The following is a 24,063-nucleotide window of genomic DNA, read 5'->3' as shown; positions in this document are numbered from 1 at the left end:
TGGTGGTGGTGGAGTGAAATATGGGAGCCTTGTATGATGATATGCATGTTTGTTTTGTAAGTTTACAGCTTTTACTATAGACTTATTCTTTATGTATATTCATATATGAGTGATATACTTCAGTAAAATTATATAAAAACAATTATAATTGATACATTTAAACAATTATAATTAATTGATATTTATGAAATTAATTTCCAGAATCAACCAATTTGATTATCTAATATGAGGTTTTCTCAACACTTTTTCTTTTCTTTTCTTTTCTTTTCTTTTTTACCAGGATCTTTTGGTAATTTTAGTAAAGGTGAAATTAGGTAGACACAACAGAATTAAAACTAATGGTTCCTTTTCCCAAGATGGTTCACTGAGAATTGGAAGAGAACAAAAAGGAAAGTATGTTTAACTTTAATGTAAACAGACTGATTTATAAGCAAAAGAAAAAGAAAGTTCTTGCTCAAGAATAGAGAATACAAGATTTAAGACAAAGGGTAACTTACATTCCAGCCAAAACTGTAATATATTTTGGAATAAGAAGGTAAAGCTTTGAAAACAAAGAATTAGGAAACTCTTGTTAAAAATGAATGTTTTAAGAGGCCCTTCTAAGTGTTCTTTTTGTATAGTCAATTATGAATATAGTAAAATGGGCTTGGTGGAAGAACAGAAATGCTAACATACCATTATGCAAAAGTGAGGTAATTAGGAAAATGAAGGACATAATGGAATGAAGAGGAATAAAATAGAAAGTCCTTATTTTCTGACTAGACTGTTGTCTTCTTATCACCCTACCAGCCTAAAAAGCACTATGTAACATTTCTCTCTATCTTGAGTTCCCATTCTTCAGTTTATGAGAGCTTATTGCCAGCAACATTTTGTCTTGCCTAGGACAAGGTTGCCATCTAGTGACAATGGCTGCTAACTAGAAAATGTGGGGATGTGCTCCATACACAGGAACATGAATGTATTAATTAAAAACCTAAACCATCTTTGTTTTCTTTTAATTCAACATACACTTAATTATAGAATTTCTATTATGATCTGAGCTCTGGAGATACAAGGTGGGCGGCAATGAATATGGTTTTTGAAAGTCTAGTGCGAAACAAACACCACTAAGAATCCACAATTAAATGAAAAATAGTAATAAAATCTAACACTTTTATGATATTGACTCTATGCCAAATTAACTCATTTAATGCTCATAGCAACCCTATAAGGTAGATGTTATGATTATCTCCATTTAAAAACTTAGAAAGCTGAGAAAGAAAGGGTACATAATTTCCCCTAGGTCACAGTAGGAATATAAACCAGGTAGTTTGGCTCCAAAATCTGTGCATTTAATCCATGTCTCTGAATGTAAACTGAAACTGTGATAAATGCAAGCAAGTAAAACATATGATGACAACAATTCATTCATTGATCTGTTCATTTACTCATTCAACAAACATTTACTGAATACCTACAATGTGCCAGGTACTGTTTTTGAACTGTGGATAAATTACTAAAGGCAATGACCCTAAACTCATGTATCTTATATTATAAATGCATACACACTTTAGTACATAATGTAATTTTGGAGATTTTATATACCAGGAAATTAATAAAGCAGGGTAAATGATTAGATAGTGACGGGTGTGTGAGGACAAGTACTAATTCCAGGGTAGTTATGGAAGTTCTTCCTGAGAAAGGGGTATCTAATTAAATATGAAATAAATGTGAGGTATAAAACCACCTGGAAGAAGAATGTTACAGAGAGGGCTAGCAATTGCCAAAGGCCTTTAGAAGGGATTTTTTTTTCATTCTATTCCTACATCTTCCGCCCTTCTCCCCCTACAGCAAGATAACTAAAGGGAGTGAGCAAGAAGCAGAACAGTAAGATATGAGGTTACAGAGGTAGTCAGAGGCTTTTCAGGACATTTTAAGGGCTTTAGATTTTTGTTCTAAGTATGATAGGAAACCAATTGAAGATTTCAAACAGGGAAGTAACAATCTAATTTATGTTTTTAAAATATTTTACTCTACCAGAGTAGGCTGTTTCGGGAACCTACAGGGCGGGAGGTGTCTAGACATCCATCTGGCGAGACTGCAGCAGAATTGGTGTTTGCTCAAGGTAGAACTGTGGTTTTCTAACACTGAACGCCAAAGCCATGGGAAGGGAAATCCCTCTCCCTACCCTCCCAGGGCTAAGAGCTGCGGCATTCACTGAGAACTGCCGGTTGGTCATGGGGCGGAGCCCCATGTCCCCCATGCACGTGGACCCCAAGCCTGTTACCCCTGAACCCCTGCCGCCCATGCTAAATACCCAGAGTCCACATTCTCCTGGGCCACTGTTTCCTGAGTCCAGCACTCCTGGAAATCCAGCATTCTCCTACCCCTCCAGACACAGACTAACTCTGGAAGTGGGAGAGTTTAGGTGCAGAGGGGTGAAGGAGTGCAGGTTCAATTTTCTGGTCCCCTCCCCCCTTTTTATTGAGTTTGGAGGAGATATTAGCTGACTTGGGGAGAGCCTAAGAATAGAGAAGAGGCAAATCTGGTGAAAGAGCCCAATTTACCTAAATGCCCTGGGATAGGAAACTTGATCTGGGTGATGATGGAGTAAGAAAATTAACCAGCCTCCTTGTTGCACACCTAAGGGAGAGGGACAGTAGGACGTGCTTTACAGGCTCCCAATAGCATATTTAGGGTTCCTGGCAAAGGGTAGGTGCTCTCTCAAGAAATTAAGAGGCATTGTCTTCTCAGGTGAGTTCGTATACCAGGGACCCATTTGAATTTCCTACAGGATCCCTCACAAAGCCCTCCTGCTGCCCTGGGAGAGAAGGAAGTGAGGAAGGTAGAAAGGGGAAAGGTCAGACTGCTAAGCAGTTTATTCAATTACGAAGAGGATCTTTGCTTGGGGGCTTGTCTGGTCTTTCCTGTTGGTGTGTTTTCTTGTTTTTTCTTCCTCTTCCCCCCCACCCTTTTTTTTCTTTTTCTTTTTTCTCCCCTCTGTCTGCTTTTATTTTTCTTCTCTCTTTCTTTCTCCTTTTCCCCCTTTTTTCTTTTTTTATATTAGTGCTGCAGGCAACATTTCTTATTTGTGGGTGCTTCCTCATCCTCAATTTTCTCTTTTCTGTGTGTACTGATTTTGGCTACCAACGCTGTCCCCTTTCCTTTACATCATTCTCTCCTCCATCATTTACTGTCTCTAACATTCCTCCTCTCTCCATTTAACCCCCAATATTTCTGACTTTTTATCTCTAATACCTCTAATCTGTTTTCTATAATTTATTCACTCTTTATGTTATTGTCCTCTCTTTTCATTTTCCCTCTCTCCTGACCACACTGACCTTTTAATTCATAATATATTCCTCCCCATATTCAGTTTAATATCTCATTATAGGTACTCCACTCTTTTATGGTCATAACTATACACAGCTTCCATGAGTTCTATATACATTCTCCTAGATCTCACATGGTTCTTCTGCTAACACTCACTATCAATACTACTATTATATTTTACTTTTCTTACCCCTTTTGCTTTCCCTGGACCTAATATTTTCCTTTGAAGGAACTTAACCAACAGCAAGGAAATAAGTGACAAAGAGAAGACTTAACACAAAAACAACAACTAATTAAACCCCAAGGCTAGAATAAGAAGATAATCAACAGAATAAACACAAGATAAAATGATGACCAGACAGCAACAAAAGACTACAGACCATACCAATAATCAGGAAAACATGGCCCAATACAATGAACAAACTAAAAACCAGGCAGAGAAGTAGAACACCGAACAAGTAATTAAAGCTCTCAAAACATGTATCATGTACCAATTCAATGAAGTGAAGGAAGAGATTAAGCATATTAAGAAAACACTTGGCCCAGTGGTTAGGGCGTCCGTCTACCACATGGGAGGTCTGCGGTTTAAACCCTGGGCCTCCTTGACCCGTGTGGAGCTGGCCCATGCACAGTGCTGATGTGTGCAAGGAGTGCCATGCCACACAGGGGTGTCCCCCACATAGGGGAGCCCCACGTGTGCCCCATAAGGAGTGTGCCCCATAAGGAGTGTGCCCCATAAGGAGATCCACTAAGTGTGAAAGCAAGTGCAGCCTGCCTAAGAATGGCACCACCCACACAGAGAACTGACAAAACAAGATGACGCAACAAAAAGAAACACAGATTCCCATGCCGCTGATAACAACAGAAGCAGACAAAGAAGATGCAGCAAATAGACACACAGAACAGACAACTGGGGGGGGGGCGGAGGAGAGGGGAGAGAAATAAATAAATACATCTTAAAAAAAAAGAAAAAGAAAACACTTAGAGAGCATACAGAAGAAATTTATGATCATGCACAAAAAGATCACAGAGATGATGGAGATCAATAGCACAATCCAAGAAATCAAAAATACATTCTCAGCAAATAAAAGCAGATTTTAAGAGACAGAGGAAAGAATTAGTGATGTGGAAGACAGTACATCTGAAATCAAATAGATAGGAAAATCCAGCAAGGACTTAGGGACCTGAATGACAATGCAAAATGCACAACCATATGCATTATAGGTATCCTAGAAGGAGAAGAGAAGGGGAAGGGGACAGAAGGGGTGTTGGAGGAAATAATGGCTGAAAACTTCCCAAAACTATTGAGGGAGATGGATATACATGTCCAGGAAGCACAATGCACCCCAAACAGCATAAATCCCAACAGGCCTACCCCAAGACATATACTTGTCAAATTATCCAATGCACAAGACAAAGAGAATATACTAAAAGCAGCAAGAGAAAAGAGAACAATCACATACAAGGGAGGTTCCATAAGATTAAGTGCTGAGGGTCCAGTGGTTGCTACCGAAATGGGCAAGTTTATGAAATCCGGGAAAGTGGTGCTGGTGCTGGCTGGACGCTACTCTGGACGCAAAGCCGTCATCATGAAGAACATTGATGATGGCACCTCGGACTGCCCCTACCGCCCTGCTTTGGTGGTTGGAATTAACCGCTACCCCCACAAAGGGACAGCTGCCATGGGCAAGAAGAAAATCGCTCGGAGATCAAAGATCAAGTCTTTCATGAAAGTTTATAACTACAATCACCTCATGCCCACAAGGTACTCTATGGATATCCCCTTGGACAAGACTGTTGTCAACAAGGATGTTTTCAGAGACCCTGCTCCTAAATGTAAGGCACAGCGCAAGGCCAAGGTCAAGTTCGAGGAGAGGTACAAGACAGGCAAAAACAAGTGGTTCTTCCAGAAGCTGCGGTTTTAGATATATTTTGTTTAAGTCATTAAAAATGCAAAAATCTCTGTGTCTGACTGCTGCACGTATTAGACTGGGAAAAGAGGAACATTCATGGATTGAGACACTGGGCACTGGGTGGTAGATAAGGGGCTCTGGGAAAAGGTAAAATAAAAGTTAAATTTGCCTTAAAAAAAAAAAAGATTAAGTGCTGATCTCTCATGTGAAACTATGGAGGCAAGAAAGCAGTGGTATGACATAGTTAAGGTACTAAAAATAAGAATTTCCAACCAAGAATACTCTATTCAGCAAAGCTAGCATTCAAAAATGATGGAGAGTTCAAAATATTCACAGATAAACAGAAACTTAAGAGAGTATGCCAACAAGAAACCTGCCCTTCAAGAAATACTAAAGGGAGTTCTGCAGGAGGAAAGAAACAAACAGGAGAGACAGAGTTGGAGGAGAGTGTAAGAACAACTAAAACTACAAAAAGAGAAAAAAATTTAAAAAACATAAGACAAACACAAATCCAAAGAAAATATGGCTAATATAATTCCTTGAAAGTAATAACACTGAATGTCAATGGATTAAACTCACCTGTTAAGTGACACAGATTGGAAGATTGGATAAGGAAATATGATCCATCTCTATGTTGTCTAAAAGAAACTCATCTTAGACCCAGAGATTAAAGGAGGTTGAAAGTGAATGGCTGGAAAACAATCTTACAAGCAAACAATAACCAAAAGAGAGTAGGAGTAGCTACATCAATATCAAACAAAATAGACTTTAAATGGAAAACAATTGTGAGATGCTCCAGCCGGCGGGTCGAATCCAGGGACCTGTGGAAAGAAGCAGGGTGGGGCAGGAGTCGAGAGAAGAATGGAGACAAGACAGGAGTCTGATCAAGTCTCGTTTATTGGGGGTATAACACGGGAATTTATAGGGAGGGAAGGGAACGTGTACATAGGTGATAGTCTGGTATTGTGGGTGGCAGACATCGAAGGAGGGGTTTGGCCATCAGTTCGCGTCGGGTCTGCAGAGTCTCGTGCCTTGCGCATGCATATTGCTGTGGTCGCCAGAGTTGCGGCGGGAAGGGGAGAACAAAGAAACAAAGAGAGTTGTGGCAGGAAGGGGAGAACAAAGAAACAAAGAGGAAGAAGAATGAGAAAATGACAGGGCAGATTTGTGAAGTCCGCCATGTTGTGAGATCCGCCATGTTGTGGCAGGCTGCAAATAGGTCTCACAGAGGGTGGCTCCCCACAGTGAGAGACAAAGATGGACACTACATATTAGTGAAAGGGATAATCTTTCAAGAAGAACAAACAATCATAAACATTTACGCTCCTAACAAGGGTGCCTCCAAATATGTGAGGCAGACACTGGAAAAACTAAGTGAAGGAATAAATGCCTCTACAACTATAGTGGGGGACTTTAATAAACCACTATCAACTTTGGACAGAACATCTCAAATAGAATCAATAAAGAAACAAAAACTTTGAAGAGTATATTAGAGGAGCTGGACCTAATAGACATATAAAGACCATTACACCCAAATACAGCAGGATATACATTTTTCTCTAGTGCACATGGATCATTCTCCAAGAGAGACCATATGCTAGGCCACAAAGAAAGTCTCAATGAATTCAGAAAGATTGAAATCATACAAAATAATTTCTCTGACCACAGTGGAGTGAAGCTAGAAATCTGCAAGGGCCAGAGGCCCAGATTTCACACATGCTGGAAATTAAACAGCACACTCTTAGAAAAACAGTGGGTCAAGGAGGAAATCTCAAAAGAAATTAATAACTACCTTGAAATTAATGAAAATGATAACACAACATACCAAAACTTATGGGATGCAGCAAAAGCAATACTGAGAGGGAAATTTATAGCCATAAATTCATACATCAAAAAAGAAGAAAGAGCTAAAATTGGAGAACAAACTGCACACTTGGAGGAATTAGTAAAAAAACAACAACAAACTAATCCCAAAGGAAGAAGAAAGAAAGAAAGAACAAAGATAAAAGCAGAACTAAATGAAATAGAAAAAAAGAAACCAAGAGCTGGTTCTTGGAGAAGATCAATAAAATTGACAAACCTTTAGCTAGACTAACAAAGAAAAAGAGAGAGAAGGTGTAAATACACAAAATAAGAAACGAGAAAGGAGATATCACCACTCACCCCACAGAAATAAAGACTATCATATGAGGATACTTTGAAAAACTATATTCCAACAAGGACAATTTAGAGGAAATGGAAAAATTCCCAGAAACACATAAGCAGCCTCTATTGATGAAAGAAGAAATTGATGATCTCAACAAATCAATCACAAGTGAAGAGATAGAATCAGTCATTAAAAACCTCCCAACTAAGAAGAGCCCAGGGCCAGATGGCTTCACAGGTGAATTCTATAAAACATTCGAGAAAACTAATGCCAATTTTGCTGAAACTCATCCAAAAAATAAAAAAACAGAAGGAACATTGCCTAACTCATTCTATGATGCCAAAATTACCCTAGTACCAAAGCCAAACAAAGACACCACAAGAAAGGAAAATTACAGACCAATTTCTTTAATGAACCTAGATGCAAAAATACTTGTTAATCATATTCAACAACACATTAAACGAATTATACACCATGACCAAGTGGGATTAATTCCAGTAATGCAAAGATGGTTCAGCATAAGAAAATCGATCAATGAAATACACCACATAAACAGATTGAAGGAAAAAAATCACATGATCATATCTATAGATGCAGAAAAAGCACTTTCTTGATAAAAAACACTGCAAAAGATTGGAATACAAGGAAATTCTCTGAACATGATAAAGGGGATATATGAAAAACCCACAGCCAACATCATTTACAATGGTGAAATCCGAAAATCTTTCCCTCTAAGATCAGGAACAAGACAAGGATGCCCACTATCACCCCTTCTATTTAACATTGTCTTAGAAGTACTTGCTCGAGCACTGAGGCAAGAACCAGATATAAAAGGCATCCAAATTGGAAAGGAAGAAGTCGAAATTTCATTATTTGCAGATGACATGATCCTATACATATAAAACCCTGAGAAGTCTACAAGAAAGCTTCTAGAACTCATAAATGAGTTCAGTACAGTCGCAGGTTATAAGATCAATGTGCAAAAATCAGTAGCATTTCTGTACACCAATATAAAACAATCTCAGGAGGAAATCAAGAAACAAATACCATTTACAACAGTAAATTAAAATATCAAATACCTAGGAATAAATTTACCCAAAGATGTAAAAGACTTATACACAGAAAACTATACAATGGTGTTCAAGGAAATCAAGAAGACTTAAATAAATGGAAGATTATTCCCTGTTCATGGATAGGAAGATTAAATATTATTAAGATGTCTATCCTACCAAAACTGATATACACATTCAAGCAGTCCAAATAAAAATCAACACAGCATTCTTTAAGGAACTAGAGAAAATAACTATGAAATTTATTTGGAAAGGAAAGAGGCCCCGAATAGCCAAAGATGTATTGAAAAAGGAAAATGAAATTGGAGGAATCACACTACATGACTTCAAAACATACTACAAAGCTACAGGAGTGAAAACAGCATGGTATTGGCACAAGGATAGGCACACTGACCAATGGAATTGAATTGAGAGTTCTGATATAGATCCTCATATATACAGTCATATAATATTTGATAAGGCCACCAAATCCTCTCAACTGGGAGAGAATGGCCTCTTCAACAGATGGTGCCTGGAGAATTGGATATCCATATATAAAAGAATGAAAGAGGATTACCAACTCATACCTTACACAGAAATCAACTCAAGATGGATCAAAGACCTAAATATAAGAGCTAAGACCATAAAGACCTTGGAAAGCAATGTTGGGAACCATGTACAGGACCTTATAATAGGAAATGGCTTCATGAACAAAGCACGAGCAGCAAAAAACAAATAGATAAATGGGACTTCCTCAAAATTAAAGCCTTCTGTACCCCAAAGGAGTTTGTCACAAAAGTGAAAAGAGAACCTACACAATGGGAGAAAATATTTGGTAACCATATATCTAATAGGAGACTTATATCCTACATATATAAAGAACTCCCATATCTTGAAAATAAAAAGACAAAAAACCCATTTAAAAAATGGGAAAAGATTTAAACAAGACACTTCTCCAAAGAAGAACTACAAATAACATGAAATAATGCTCCAAATCTCTAGCCAATGCAAATCAAAACTACAATGAGGTACCATCTTACTCCCATAAGATTGGCAGCTTTGAAAAAACACAAGACTACAAATGCTGGAGAGGATGTGGAGGAATGGGAACACTCATCTGCTGCTGGTGGGAATGCAGAAGGATCCAGCCATTCTGGGGGACAGTTTGTCAGTTTCTCTAAAACTAGATATAGATTTGCCATATGATCCAGCAATTCCACAGCTGGGTATACAACCAGTAGAACAGAAAACAAGGACACAAACCAATATATGCACACCAATGTTCATAGCAGCATTGTTCACTATTGCCAAAAGTTGGAATCAACCCAAATGCCCATCAACAGATGAATGGATATATAAAATGTAGTATATACTTACATTGGAATACTACTCAGCTTTGAGAACAAATACACTACAAACACATGTGATAACATGGATGAATCTTGAGAACCTTTAGTTGAGTGAAGCAACCCAAGCATTGAAGGCCAAATACTACATGACCTCGATGATATGAAATAATTAAAGCAAGCTGCCTCAGAGAGCTAGAGACCAAATGATAGCCTTAAAGGAATTTGAGGGGTAGAGGAAGGTTGCAAGCTGACACCTACCTGGGTGAAATCTATGATAAGCTGGAGGTTAAGTATTTGTACAGGGAAGGGATAAAATGGGGACATAGGGATACCTTTGGGTGGGGCTTTGTAGGCTTGAGGAGGGTTAGGGAGGGGAGGATGGGTAATATGACCCAAGAAATTGGGGGAGGGTGTGAAAACATATGAACATAGGAAATTGTCAGGTATGTGGTTGAGAGTATAATGTTGATAAAACTTTTTCAAAAATATAATAAGGAAGGCTACCTGTTTAAGATGCTTAAAGGGGAGAGTCTGGCTCAGGACAGGCTTCTAGGGAGTATGTGAGTTCTCATTTTGTCATAGTGGGTTATATCATTGGATGGAGACCCATTCAATAAGAGTGACGGTATACCCACATCCTGGGGAAGACTGACGTTCTCAAATAGAGGGAATTGTATCTCTCTAGAGAAATGGTGGCTCCTAATGCATTAGGGCATTCAAGCATGTCAAGCCCTCAACATTCTTGCAAGTATCTCTGAACATGGCCCATCAAGCAATGAAGAGTGATTGTCACTGTGGGCCCTGAGGGGAGGGGGAAAGAGGTATTGAATAGGTGGAACCAGTGTAACCGTGGGACAACGGAAGTGTTACACAAGAGTAGGCAAGGATAGATATAGGACATGTTAAATTACACCAAAAATGTATAAGGGGCCTATAAGCTAAAATGTAAATCATAATGTAAAACATAAGATAACTAAAAATTTAGAAAATTGTATAGTCTAAAATATAAATCACAATGTAAACCCAAGTGTAACCTTTGTTTGAAAGCTATTGTCTCAATATCTGTACATCAGTTGCAGTAAATATAGTATGAACACGTAAAAAGATTATTGCTGGGGAAGGGACAAAGTGTCTGATATTGAATATGTGGGAGTATGGTATATTGTATATATGAATTACTGTGGTTTAAAACTTTCGTGAAGACAAGCTTAATAATTAGGAAAAAAAAGAAAAAGAAAGTACGTAGACACTGAAGAAGAAATGGTACAAGTTACCTTGCCAATGTGCATACAGGGCAACACTTATTGCAGTGATGGAAGGCAAAACATCAAAAAACAAAGCTTTTTCATTTTTTATTTTTACTTTATTTTTATTTAATTTTTCTAAATTACTATGTATTCTATATCTAACCTTTAAACCCATCACTATATTCCATTTTACTATTAATGGAACCTGGCAATATATTGGGCTTCATTTTCAGGGAGGTTTTGGGCCACAGAGGGGTTCAACAGTGGTGGGGGAGGAATACTGGTGTGGGGTGTTAATGGTGGGGGATGCATGATTGGGAGGGAGTTCTCCAGGGCATATGTGCGGGGTGCATAAAAATGTTTGGATATTTTCATAGTGGTTACAGTTGGGAATGATGGCTGGGGCAGTGCTAAGTTCCTGGCTGGAGGAGCTCTGTCACATTTCCTAATGGAACAGCAACAATCCCCTGAGTGCAATGGCTAAGACCAATAAGGAAGGATAGTCCAGCAATGAGCCCTTGCTGCTTATGACTATGCTTGTGAGCCTGTATGCCTGAAATAAGAACTAAGCATAGAACTGCAGGGTGCCTAAAACTTACCTCCTGGGAGCCTCCATGTTGCTCAAATATGGCCAGTCTCAAAGCCAAATTCAGCATGCAAATGCATTGCCTTCCCCCCAGCATGGGACATGACTCCTGGGGATGAGCCTCCATGGCACCTATGGATTACTACCAAGTAGCAGTTGATGATGTGGCTGGAGAATGACCTTGAATAAAAGGGTCAACTTAGACCAGCAGAATATTTCAGCCTACATGTAATATCAGGAGTTAAAAATGCTTTTTGACCTTGAATAAAAGGGAGAAATGGACAGGACAAGTGAATTTATAGGGCTATTAGTCTCAAAAAAAGAACTGGGAGGTCATCAGAGGGGTCGCCCTTATGCACACCTCAAAAGAGTCCCAGAGATAGGTAAAGTAGGTACATCCCAGGTATTGGTTCTTATGAGGGCTACAGAGACCCACAGGTTCTATGGTCATGGCAGATGGAGTTCAGTGCCATGTCATTTGGCCTTACTTTGGAGTTTGTGTTCCTAGGTGTGATGGAGTTGGACTCAGATGTGATCTTTGTTTACAAGCCTCTCCTGTCACTTTTACCAGACCTGTGGTTGGCACTGGGGTTTAGTGTATACTCAGGGGACCTGGATCTCTGGACTGTCCATATGATAGCCAGGCCCTGAGCCTCAACAGACCTACCACTCCTATCCTCTGGTTTATTGGACTTACCCCAGCCAGCTAACAGGGAGGTGAGGAAGGTCAACCACCACACCAAGGAGCCAAGAGTGCCTACAACTGCAAACAGGAGAACTGCATCCATCATCCAAGTGGAATCTAAGCACCCTCTTAATACAGAGGTGGAGTGGACATAGCCATCCCAGGGTTCACAGAATGGAGTCCCATGGTTCACAGAATGGAGGAGTGGAGAATGGATTGGAGTGGACTTGCTGATGCTCTATTCTGGAATTGTGATTAGTGATGGAAGTAAATGTGGTGTTGAGGTGGAGAAAGTGGCCATGATGGCTGCTGGGGGTGGGGGGGTGGGAAGAAGAGATGTGATGCAAGGGCATTTTCAGGACTTGGAGTTGTCCTGGGTGGTACTGCGGGGACAGTTACTGGACATTGTGTGTCCTCCCATGGCCCCCTGGGTGAACTAGGGGAGAGTGTAAACTTAAATGTGGACCATTGACCATGTGGTGCAAAAAGTGCTCAGAGAAGTGCTCAGTGAGTGTCCCATGATGTTGGAGGAGGTTGTTGTTGTGGGAGGAGTGGGGTGAGGGGGATGGGGGGCATATGGGGACCTCATTTTTTTTAATGTAACATTAAAAAATAAAGACAAAAAAATAAAAATAAATATTTTACTGGTTACTGTGAAGAAAGTAGATAGAGTGCTTAGAATTAAATCAAGCAAACTGATCAGGAGATTATAGCATTCCAGGTAAGAGATAATGTAAAGGACTGAAGGTGGGGAACAGCAGTGGATGTGATGAAAAGTGATTGGATTTGGAAGATGTTTGTTGGTAGAGCCAACAGCTCCATGCTGGTTAGCATTTGTTAATGTGGTGTGGGTCTTTTTACTGTCCTTGAAAGTGATGGTTGGGCATTGAAAATATTCAGAAACTGATAAATCCCCTCAAAGACCACCAGGTACACACACTAATTTACTGCCGCAAGAGAGACTGCATCCCAGAAGAATGGTGGGCCATTCCACCAAAGGGAGGAAAAGTTAGTGTTCTTATCAGTTTGGGGAAAAGATGAGGATGGGTAAAATTTATACAAAGCAGTTCTTCAATAGGTTCAAAGCAAAGAAGAGGTGTGTCAGCATCAGGCTTGGGCTGAGAACTGGGCATAGGGTCCTTTTCCCTTGGAAACTACAAACTTGAGATGAATATGGAATCTTGTTTCCTAAAACCCATTATCTGAAGATCTGCACCAGGATTGGAAATTGAGGCTGCTTCTTTGTTGAAATGTCCACCCACATAGCTCAGATCTTTAGGCAATAGCAGGATTCCCATCTCACTAACATGATTTCAAAAAGCAAAATTTCTCAGACTCTATGTTTTAGAATGCAAAGTTTTTCATTACTCTGTCTTTGGACAAAAGAGGTTTTTGCAGGGTTACACTATTGCTTATACTGCAACAGCTTTTAACATTAATATTCAATTATTAAAGTCTGATTTTAAAACCCTAATTTTGCTTTATACTTTAAAGTTCAAACGTAAAAAGGCTCGGAAGCAACAGCATACCTTCCTGGAATCAGTGAAGAGCAGACTTACATAGAGAGGTTAGTCGGAGACAAAATATTTTTTGCCTAGGCACTTGTGATCTTGTCATAAGAGCTTTGAGCCTTCCTGGAAAGTATTGGACAGACAGACCAACAAATCACTGTATGGAGGCAGTTGGGTGTTCTCTATGTGAACGGGCCCTGGCCAAACAAGTTACGTGCTGTTAATCCTTTAGAAGCTACCTCCAGAGACTGGAACTGAATTGGAATCGTAAGTGGCCGGTCAGAGAGTGTATTACCAATATCTTAAAACTGTATGACAGAGAACCTGCAGGACCCTCTTAAGGACCACCAAAGTGTCCCATGTATTTGGATGCCTGCCATAAGAGAGGTCATGAATATCTAAGAAGGAACTATCAATTTTCCAAGAAAAGCCTGAAGCAGGAAGAGGCAAAGGAACAAGGTAAGAAGATTATGCCACCATATTTACTACCAGTTTTGTACCTGAGCTAAGAGAGAGTACAAGCTTAGATGTGATATTAGTATTTTAAATTACACTGAAAGTGAATCTTAATTATCAATGAAGAATTGTTTTTAAAATCAAAATTGATAGGAAAGCTAAGGGATATGGCAGAGAAGAGAGAAGAGAGATTCAATAAAAGCATGTTTGAAGTTGGAAATTGGAGGGAAAAAAAGACTTTATTTTTATTTTTTGTAATCCCCTTAGGTCCAGCTAATTCAACCATTCAGCAAATTGGTTACATATCAGTGCTTTTATTTCTATAAGATAGATTCTGAAAAGCAGGATTACAGTGTCAAAAAGGCATGTGTACATTTCTTTGGAATTAATATTAAGGTTCACTTTACCAAAAGCTTGTTAAAAAATTTGCCCTTCACATGCATACCAACATTAATTAGACTTAATGGATCTGTAAAATGGTTTCAAGTCTGAGAGTTGAGAATTAGTATCTTCTTGTAGGGTTTTATTGGCATTTCTCTTATGGCTAATGAGATTAAACAGCTTCACATCGTAATCTATTTTGGAAATTTACCTGCTTCCATCCTTTGCACTTTTTTTCCATTGATTTGTTTGTCTTACTTTCACCATTTCTTTTGGAAACACCTATTTTCTGACAGTCTACATTTGTCTGGAATTTATTTTTATGTTTTAAGGGAGGGTAGGTTAGCTTTGTCAATGTATAGAGACAGCTATTTATGTGTGTACCATTTATTGCCTGAAACATTTTCTCTAGGCATCTTCTGAAATATTTAATACATTTTAATTCTTTTTTATTAACTTGTACTTAAAAGTTTATACATAAAAAATAATCTTCCAGGTTGCATATACATTTTAAAAATGCATATGCTAACCAAATGGATTCCTATTTATTAACAGAATCAAGGAAATATTCTAGAACAGGGATTGTAGCAGTTTGATATTATTGATGAATTCCAAATAGAAATATTGAATTATGTTTGCAAACTTGTCTTTTCCTCTGGACATATTAGATTATATTGGATTCAGAGGTTTACTTGATTAAATAATGATTAAGGGTTTGATTGGGCCGCGTCAGTAGGATGTTGCATCCTGTCCCCTTGGAGGGAGGGGACTCACAGAGAAAACAACATGGCGTTAGAGTTGGCTGGAGTTTTTAGCTGGAACCCCAGAGAGCAAGCACACAGAGAAGCTTGATCATGAGGAAAAGGCCATTTTCTCTTGGTGGTGAGGGCAGAGAAACAAGCCATTTGCCTGATAGTCTACAATTGGCCCTGTGGAGATACCAGAGGACCTGAGCCCAGAGAGAAGCAAGGCCTGGGAAGAGAGGAACCCAGGAAGCTGGAACCCTGGCAGCCATCTTTTCCCAATATGTGGCAATAAAATTTGGTGAGGGAAGTAACTTATGCTTTATGGCCTGGTAACTGTAAGCTTCTACCCTAAATAAATACCCTTTTAAAAAGGCAACAGATTTCTGGTATATTGCATAAGCACCCCTTTGGCTAACACAGGTACCTTTTTCTGGTGTTATGTCATTATCTGCTCTGGATTCCATGCCAAAACAGCAGACATAAGGAAGTCATCCCATTTCTAGAAGATTGATTACTGCTGCAATAGCCACCAAGTTCATGTAAATCCTACCATTATTCAATTATTTAAAGGCAGAGAATAAATCGACAACTTACTGTGTGTGAGATTCAAGCATAATTGTCTCTCAGTAAGAAAGACAGAATACTATTGGCATTTTATCTCTGAACAGTATGGATAATTTTGCACAAAAAACCTTTAACCTGGTTTCTCAAAGTCAGAGTGCAAATTGGTATATATGTAATCTTGGTTGCCAGCAGGATATATTTAGTTTCTGATTACTATGATTAATTTACAAGTTTTAAGATGAATATTTAGCTTTCATTAATCTATTTCTAAGATACTGTGTTAATGTTTGGAGGATACTGGGATGAATATAGCAATTCCTGTCTTCAAGGCACTTACCAGTAATGCAGAAAATACACATATACAATTAATTGCAGTGAAATTTATATATGATTTCTACAATAGAGATGAACATACTATAAAAATAAATTGGATAGAGACATAAATTCTGCCTTGGGAAAAAGGAAAAGCCTTTCATGGCCATGTTTTAGGCTACAAAGTTTGGGAATAGCTTCTTATGCAGCAGTAGATAAACAAAGCACTGGAAAATCTAATCCTCGATCTTTCAGCCCCCGCAATACAGAGAGGAGAGTAGAAGAGGAAGGGGTGATGTTGACTGACAATAGACAATTTAGTAAGAAGGGAACAGTTGCACATCTCAAAAAAGGGGGCTATGCATTCTTAAAAGGGAGCAATTCCTAAACCATAGGTCAGCAAGTGCAAAGTCTGAGCCATGAGTAAGACTGAAGAATTCAAGAATAACTAGAAGGTTAGTGTGTTTATAGCAGAGTAAGTTAGGGACAGAAGAACAGATGAAGTAAAAAATACTGGGGGAGGCAGATCATGCAAGTTTCTACAGATCAAAGGAAGAAACTTGGCCTTTACTCAAGAGTGAGGACAAACGCCACTGGAGAGTTTTGAGGAGAGGAGTAACATGGTCTGATTTAATTTTAACAGGATAAATCTTACATTTGTGATAAAAATACATTGATGGAAGGGTGTATTTTTAATCATGATAAATGGACTTCTCTATGGTAACAGATTAACCCTAAGTTATTAGTTCCTTTAACATGATAAAAGTTTTTTTCCTGCTTATGCAAAGTCTGGTGAGAGTCAAAATATTTTTCAAGCCAGTTGATCATGATGTGGTTACTCAGTGTTCCCGGTTGTGTTTCTCTTTCAGCACTACCATCTACCATCCCAAAAAGTAGCCTCTGTGATCACTGCTTTCATATTCACTCTCTGCGCTATAGTCTAGAAGTCACACATATGGCTTTCACTAACAAACCACTGGCCAGAATGAATCACATAGTCCCATCTAGCAACAAGAGAGTTGAGAAATAGAAAGGAACACAGGGAATAACTGCTGTGTCTGTTGGGGGGCAAAGACAGTCATGAGGCTATCACAAAATTCCAGACTATAGATAATTGTGGCTTAGACCAGGGTGGTAACAGTTGGGGTGGTAAAAATTAGTCAAATGCTGAATATATTTTGAACATAAGATTAAGGGAATTTGCTGAATGAAAAGGCCTGGGTATAAAAGATTTAGAGGCATCAAGGGTAACTGAGATGGGTAAAACTGAGAGAGGTTTGACAATATGTTACAATTGAAATGCTCATTATACCACATGAAGGAGATGTCAAATAAGTGTTTAAAGAGTTCAAAGAAGAGGTCCAAGATAGAAATTAAGAAACAAGATCATCCAAGGGAAAATGGTATTTAAAAAAGGAAGTAGGCAAGCATGTCTAACATAGCTGAGAAGTTAAAATGAGAAAAGTCCACTGGATTTAGCAATTTGGAGGCAAATGCTGATGCTCTCAATAACTCTTCTGTGGACTGGTGGATTAAAATCCAGATAGAAGTACATTTCAATCTCTTTCCTCATTTTAATTCATCAAGGCCTTCAGGAATTGGCCCTGGCAGTTCCCCTGGCTTTATGTGAAGAAATAGGGAGTCTGAAGATAGAAAGGAAGGTGAAATGCAGATGCCCAAAGAGCCACATGGCTACGTGAGGGATATTGTGAATACAGACCAAAGAAAGAAAGCCTACTCTTGTTCAAAAAGATCTTCCATGTTCATGGGGGACATAATGAAGATGAACATTGAATCAAGAAATCTACCACATTAGCAGGGGCCTCCATCAATGGAGAGAATCATAGTGAGATAAAGAGCCAATAACTTATTAATGAAGACAGATACTCCAAATTCCACTAGCTTTCCTTCTTCCTAACCCCCACCAAAGAAACAAAATCAAAACCAAAACAGAGCTAGACCCATGGTTCTTAAATTGTGCGTTTAAGTGTCCAGGTGCCTCAGCCAACCCACAGAGGTAATATGGAGTATTTTAAATTTTTAGGGAAACCCAGAATACTTTTTGTCACACATCATGTGAACTACAATCTTGAGCTGTTTCACAATTTTAACATTATATCCTGATAAATTACTTTTGATACCATCATATCTTTGAGAAGCTGGTTTTTGGAGATCGCTGTGACAGAGAACAACTGTTTCATGAAAATCAGAGTAGGAAAAAGGTGGAAACTCAGGGTACCGTGAAACAAATTATTGAGACACTAAGAGCGGAGAATGGAAGAGGTGTTGGGAATCTTTGGGACAAACCAAGAAAATAGAATTGAGAAGCATGTATCTTAGAGCAGACTATACCAATCTCCACTCAAAAATGGAAGAGAAAAAAACACATTATATCTCCCTCTTATTCCTCAGGTCAAGCCTAATATCAGAGAAGGGTAGTAGGACATTTTTTTAATGGAGTTTGCAGTTGCCATTTCAAACTTATTTGGCCTATTAGTAACTGAAAGTGATCAGAAAATTATGAAATATTGAGATATTGTCAAGGGAAGGATAAGGCAACTTTAATTGAGTACAACTAAAAGCAATTAAGTGGAAAAAAAGTAAAAATTCTGTCATGTTTCTGTTCCACTGAGCTGTGATATTTCAATTACCTTAGATAATGATCATTAAACCCATTTTGATTGTCCATGTAGCAGTCTGAGGTCAAAGGAAGCAGCTGATAAATATCAAAGTGAATCTATTCACATATTCATTCACTGAAAGGATATTTATAGAATGTCTACTATGTGCTAAGTATTTTACTAACCATAAGGGACAAAGAACTTGCAAAGGATACATACCATTTTACATAGCATGCACACTCCAATCACAGTTTATTGTATTACCTTTTTTTTTTCCAAAAACACATAGTACTGTCCAAAAGGAACACATTTATTTATTTATTACAAGTTTTAGTCTGTCTTTAGTACTAGAATATAAGTGCCATGAAAACAGGGATTGTCTTGTTCTTCCTCCTCTCCTCAATTTCTAAATACTGCCATGTCCTAGAAATTCATACCGGTGCTCTATTCTCTATCTGCACTCTCTCTCACCCCTTGGATTTAAATACTATATAAATTGATGAATATAAAATTTAAAAGAAAATAAAGAAGAAAAAGAAAAATAAATTTTTTTAAAAAGCTAAAAAATAAATAAAATAAGTTGATGCCATATATGTAGCCAGGGCTGAGCTTCCCCGAGAATCCCATATTTACACATCCAACTACCTACTTGAAACATGGGATTCTGAAGTTTGCTGTGATTTTTTACATACATGCCGCCCTTGACCTATCCCTAACCTAGATGCAGTTCAGTCTTCTCAAGATCAGTAAACAGCATCGTCATCCATCTAGATCAATGGTTCTTAACAAGGGGTCAATGAGCTTGAATTTAAATTCAAAAAACATTCTTATGGGGATGTGTTGGTATTGGTGTGATGTTTATTAAATAATACACTATATAGCATGGACTTATTAAGGGGTCTGTGGAACAAAAAAGGTTAAGAACTCCTGATCTTAACCTAGATGAATAATTTGAGGATTAAGCCAAAAACCCAAAATGTACCCTTGATTTCTCTTTACCTCTCCATCTGAAAGTCATATCAATTTCACTTCTAAACCATATTTCAATTCTAGCCCCTTCTCTCCATCTCTGTTACTACTTCTGGCAGTGTCTCTTGCCTTGGCTACTGCAATAGCCAAACTGGTGTTCTTGCTTCTCCTATTTTTCACACGGCAACCAAATATTTTCAAACCTAAAACTTAATATTTTACACACAAACCCTTATTTAAAAATCTCATTAGTTTCCATTTGCTCTTCAGATAATTAAGGCTTCTCTAACAAATAGTCCTCATGGTCAGACTGTGCCTGACACTTTTCTGTTACTTTCACCCATACTCTCCTAATTTTTATTAATGCCTGTCCCTTCCCTGCTTCTCCCACAAGAACATGCTCAATGAGAATAGATTTGGCTGTATTGTGTATTGCTTATCTTAATATCTACCCAGTGGCAAATAAAAATAGCCTTAAGAAGCATTCTAAGCCTTCACACCGTAGTAGCTGCATCTGGAATAATACCTTTCTGGAATTCTCAAAAGCCTTTCTGTCTGGGGTGAGGGAAGTATTTCTTCCTGAGGGGATCCTCTTCTTGGGATGATTTCTGCTTCACTCCACTCAGACACTAAGCCAAAACGATTTACAGGATAAGGACCTGGAGTCAGCATACCAGGGTGAAACCCAGCACTGCCATTTTCTAGCTGTGAGACACGTAACCATACCTCTTTATCATCAGGGTCCTCAACTGTTAAGCGGGAATCATACCTAACCCTTAGCGTTGCTATGAGGATTAAAAAGGCATACAAATATACTCCTTTTTATTAGGGTCTCTCTTTCTGTCAAATGAACCCTCATCAGGGCCCATCAGGTGGCTACCTGTGTCTGCTGATTCAAGGAAACAAGAAACATTTCTTCTGTCTCAGTTTTTTGCTCCTGCCTACAGAGGCCCTACTGAGCTGAAAAAAGAACTTGCTGTCTTTCAGGCTTTACCACCCCAAGACTGTCAAGAACACACCAATGCCCAAGCCACGCCTCTTTCTCCTGCCATCCAGTCGGGTTCTCGGGCAAAATGCCAGCATTTAGAGACTAGCGAGCCAAGCCCCGGCCCGCGCCAGGCCGGGTCCCTTCTCGCACATGCGCAATAGCGAGTCTTTCTATGCGCTTACAGCCTCCTTTCTTTACGCCGTTGACGGTCTTCTCTGAGTTTTTAATATTTAATGCAACCGGCAGCTACCTGCAATTTAAGTTATTTTATTCCACCATCACTGTACCACCTCGCCCTTCACGTTGAGGGACAGGCCTCTGCAGAAGTATTAGCCGTCCGTGGAGCAGTTCTCGCGAGAAAGCGACTATATCTCGCGGTACTTCCTTGTTCCCAGAAGGCTTAGCGCGAGGCGGAAAAACACTCATTTACACAGTTCCTGTTGGTTTCACAGTTTCCACTCTTGCTTATTCCGCTGCTTACTGTTTTGCATTCTCCTAGGAAAATGGCGGCCCCCGAGCAGTCGCTGCAGATGTCGAGAGGTTGCCAGAACTCCGCTTCGCTTTCTCCGCTGCGCGGAGACCGAACCCTTCTCGTGCGGCACCTGCCTGCCGAGCTGACCGCAGAGGAGAAAGAGGACTTACTGAAATACTTCGGAGCGCAGTCTGTCCGCGTCTTGTCAGATAAGGGGCGACTGGTAAGGGCGCGCCACTTTCCTAGCTGTCCCGCAAGACCGGAGTAATTATCCGAGGAGCCGAAGCGCTGACAGACGTACCAATACGGAGAAGTGGAATAGTAGTTTCCCCGTCTTTCCTCCTTTTTATCAAAACATCTTGCGTCCTAAGTGAAGTGTTAATTGGGTCGAGCCTGGATTAGTAGCAGCGCTGCGGAAAAGGGCGGGGAGGGAAGCAAGACAGAAGAATGGAAAATAGTTTGGTCATATTCCCTTTTGGGACCCATCTTGAGAATCTCACAACTTCGGAGATTGGGACCCAGAGAACACATGGAATTATGAAAAAAGATTTAAAATAAATATTCGAGCATTGATAAGCCGGTGTTAAAACATCAAAATTGAGGGGAAACTACTGTAGTAACTTGAGTAAACTAGACATGGGGTTTCTAGAGTGTAAAGTCTCCCCAAGTGATTCTGATATGTAGCCAGGCTGAGAATCACTGAGTTAGAAGGAAGACCACTTTTGATCAGTGAGAAGTGTCATGTATACCAGCAAATAAGAATAAAAATATTTTTTTGTAGTTCAGTTTAAGTATAATTAATTCAACTTAGATAAAATTTAGATTCTGTGATGTAATTAATCAAGCATTACTCTTAAACGATTCTTGTACTTTTGATTTGTGTACCTTTTTTGGTTGTTTTAAAAATATTTAGTATTCATCTTCTAGATGTTTAAAAGTAGACATCTTCAGTTGAACCTTATTACAAGGATGAAACAGGAAGCACGCACCTAGAGGGATGATTTCTCTGTTGGTGAACATCTTTAATCTCTGTTATGGTCTGTGTAGAGGAAAGTTTAAGATAATTAGCGATATTATAAGCGGGAAATATGTTATATTTTTGAATGGTTTAACGGTGTACTGTAACCGTTCTTAAGCTTATGTTGAATTATTTGAAAGTATATGTAAAACGTGTTTTCTGTGTGTGCACACTTTTATGTGAAAGAAGCTGCATACAGTTATGGAAAAGACTGAATGGTATCTAAGTTTCCTAGCTGTCAAACTTAGATACCCTAGGCAAGGGTATCCAAACTAATACACTGGATTAGTTTAAACAACAGAAGTTTGTTGGCTCGGGGTTTTGAGGCTAGGGGAAGCCCAAAACAAAGGTGTCAGCAAGGTAATGCTCCCTGAAGACTGGTGTTCTGGGGCTGGCTGCCAGCTTTCTTTGGTCTTTGGCTTTCTGTCACATGGCAGTGCTCATCACGGATTATGTAGACCTCAGCTTCTGGCTGCTGCCTAAGGCCTTTTCTTCTGTGCCCAATTTCCTTTTACTTATAAGGACTTAAGCCACATTGGATTAAGGCCCACCCTCATTTAATTGGGCACATAGGTCTTCAAAGGTCCTATTCACAGTTGGGTTCACACCCACAGAACCAGGAGTTGGGACCTGAACATGCTTTTAGTGGGGTAGTTGATTCATTCCCCAACACTATTTGTCACAAATGAGTCTGTGACCCAAAACAGGTTCATAGCCACTGTACTGAAGTTAGTAATCTGCTAAATTACCACAAATTTCCATCGGTTTCCATGATTTTACTCTTGTGTCAAATCATTGTACTGGTAAAATGTCAGACTTCTTTATGCAAAAGTAAAATTGTATTCAAAGTATTCTATATTTAATTATGTTTCAGAAACATACAGCTTTTGCCACTTTCCCTAATGAAAAAGCAGCTATAAAGGTATGATTTTTCTTTACTATTAAAGTTATTAACAGCATTCTATTATCCAGTACTTGGTTCAAAACTGGGAGGTCATGTTAAACTATAGTTTTAAAAAGGAAAAGGATTTGTATTTCAAGAGTTTGCCTAATAGGCTACATTTTGTATGTCAGCTTGGAAAAGTTGGCAGATCTTTGCCACCGGTTATGTATTTGGACATAGGAATAGTAGATCGACTATAAAGGAAATTGAAGTCAACTTGTAATCTGCATATGTAATTAAAAATAACAAGTTCAACAGTTTTTGAAACTGTTACAAAGCATGATGTTTTAAATATTAAAAGGGAAATTAATATATTTATATGTGTATGTACAGCTGTGTAAACATTTTTGGGAATGATTCACAAGGGAGGTAACTTTTAAGCTAGCCCTTTAATGATTAGTTGGATTTTAGGAAGGGAAGGTGGACCTTCATGTTTGGGAACTAAGTAAAGCCCTCGGGTATGGAATATTTTAAGTGGAACAGGAGCTAAGGATTGGCATGGAAACAGGACTTGAAAAATAGGTCGGGTTTAAATTAGGGCTAGAAGGAGGACTTGAATTTTGTTAGTAGGTGTGTGAAAGAAATTTGATATGTTTGAGCTGGCTAATGCTCAGGTTTGGTGATGTTTTTGGCATCGGTTGAATGTGGAGAAATATTAGAGTTAGACTAAATGGAAAGCTTTTGGAAAGACCAAGGCAAGATAATGAATCTGAAGGATCAGAAGGCAGTAAGAAGACAAGTTGATAAGAGACACTTGGTAGCGATTCAGTTTGTAGGTTTCATGACTCCTAGAGA

General features: G+C 38.9%; 2 protein-coding genes across 5 annotated transcripts in view; both read left to right on the top strand.

Annotated features, from left to right (window-relative positions):
• Positions 1 to 4,809: 4,809 nt before the first annotated feature.
• LOC101427039 (large ribosomal subunit protein eL27-like) lies at positions 4,810 to 5,273 on the top strand. Its single transcript, XM_058304804.2, has one exon. It carries the CDS (start codon positions 4,827 to 4,829, stop codon positions 5,235 to 5,237), a length of 411 nt encoding a protein of 136 aa, XP_058160787.1. The 5' UTR covers positions 4,810 to 4,826; the 3' UTR covers positions 5,238 to 5,273.
• Positions 5,274 to 21,245: 15,972 nt separating this feature from the next.
• The window catches only part of RNPC3 (RNA binding region (RNP1, RRM) containing 3), a 31,505-nt gene continuing 28,687 nt past the window's right edge, over positions 21,246 to 24,063 (top strand). For 3 of the 4 annotated variants that reach the window (XR_011649609.1, XR_011649610.1, XM_071217214.1), the window contains exons 1-2: positions 21,253 to 21,530; positions 23,200 to 23,247. Coding sequence is in view for 2 of the 4 variants with exons in the window: in XM_071217214.1 (XP_071073315.1) it covers positions 21,339 to 21,530; positions 23,200 to 23,247 (240 nt within the window). In the remaining 2 variants the exon portion in view is untranslated. Of the gene's footprint in view, positions 21,531 to 23,199; positions 23,248 to 24,063 lie in introns of all 4 variants that reach the window. The other variant, XM_058303109.2, reaches the window with a different exon arrangement.

The sequence above is a fragment of the Dasypus novemcinctus genome, chromosome 9 (assembly GCF_030445035.2).
Source record: "Dasypus novemcinctus isolate mDasNov1 chromosome 9, mDasNov1.1.hap2, whole genome shotgun sequence".
Lineage (NCBI taxonomy): Eukaryota > Metazoa > Chordata > Mammalia > Cingulata > Dasypodidae > Dasypus > Dasypus novemcinctus.
This window is presented reverse-complemented; position numbering and strand designations above follow the sequence as displayed.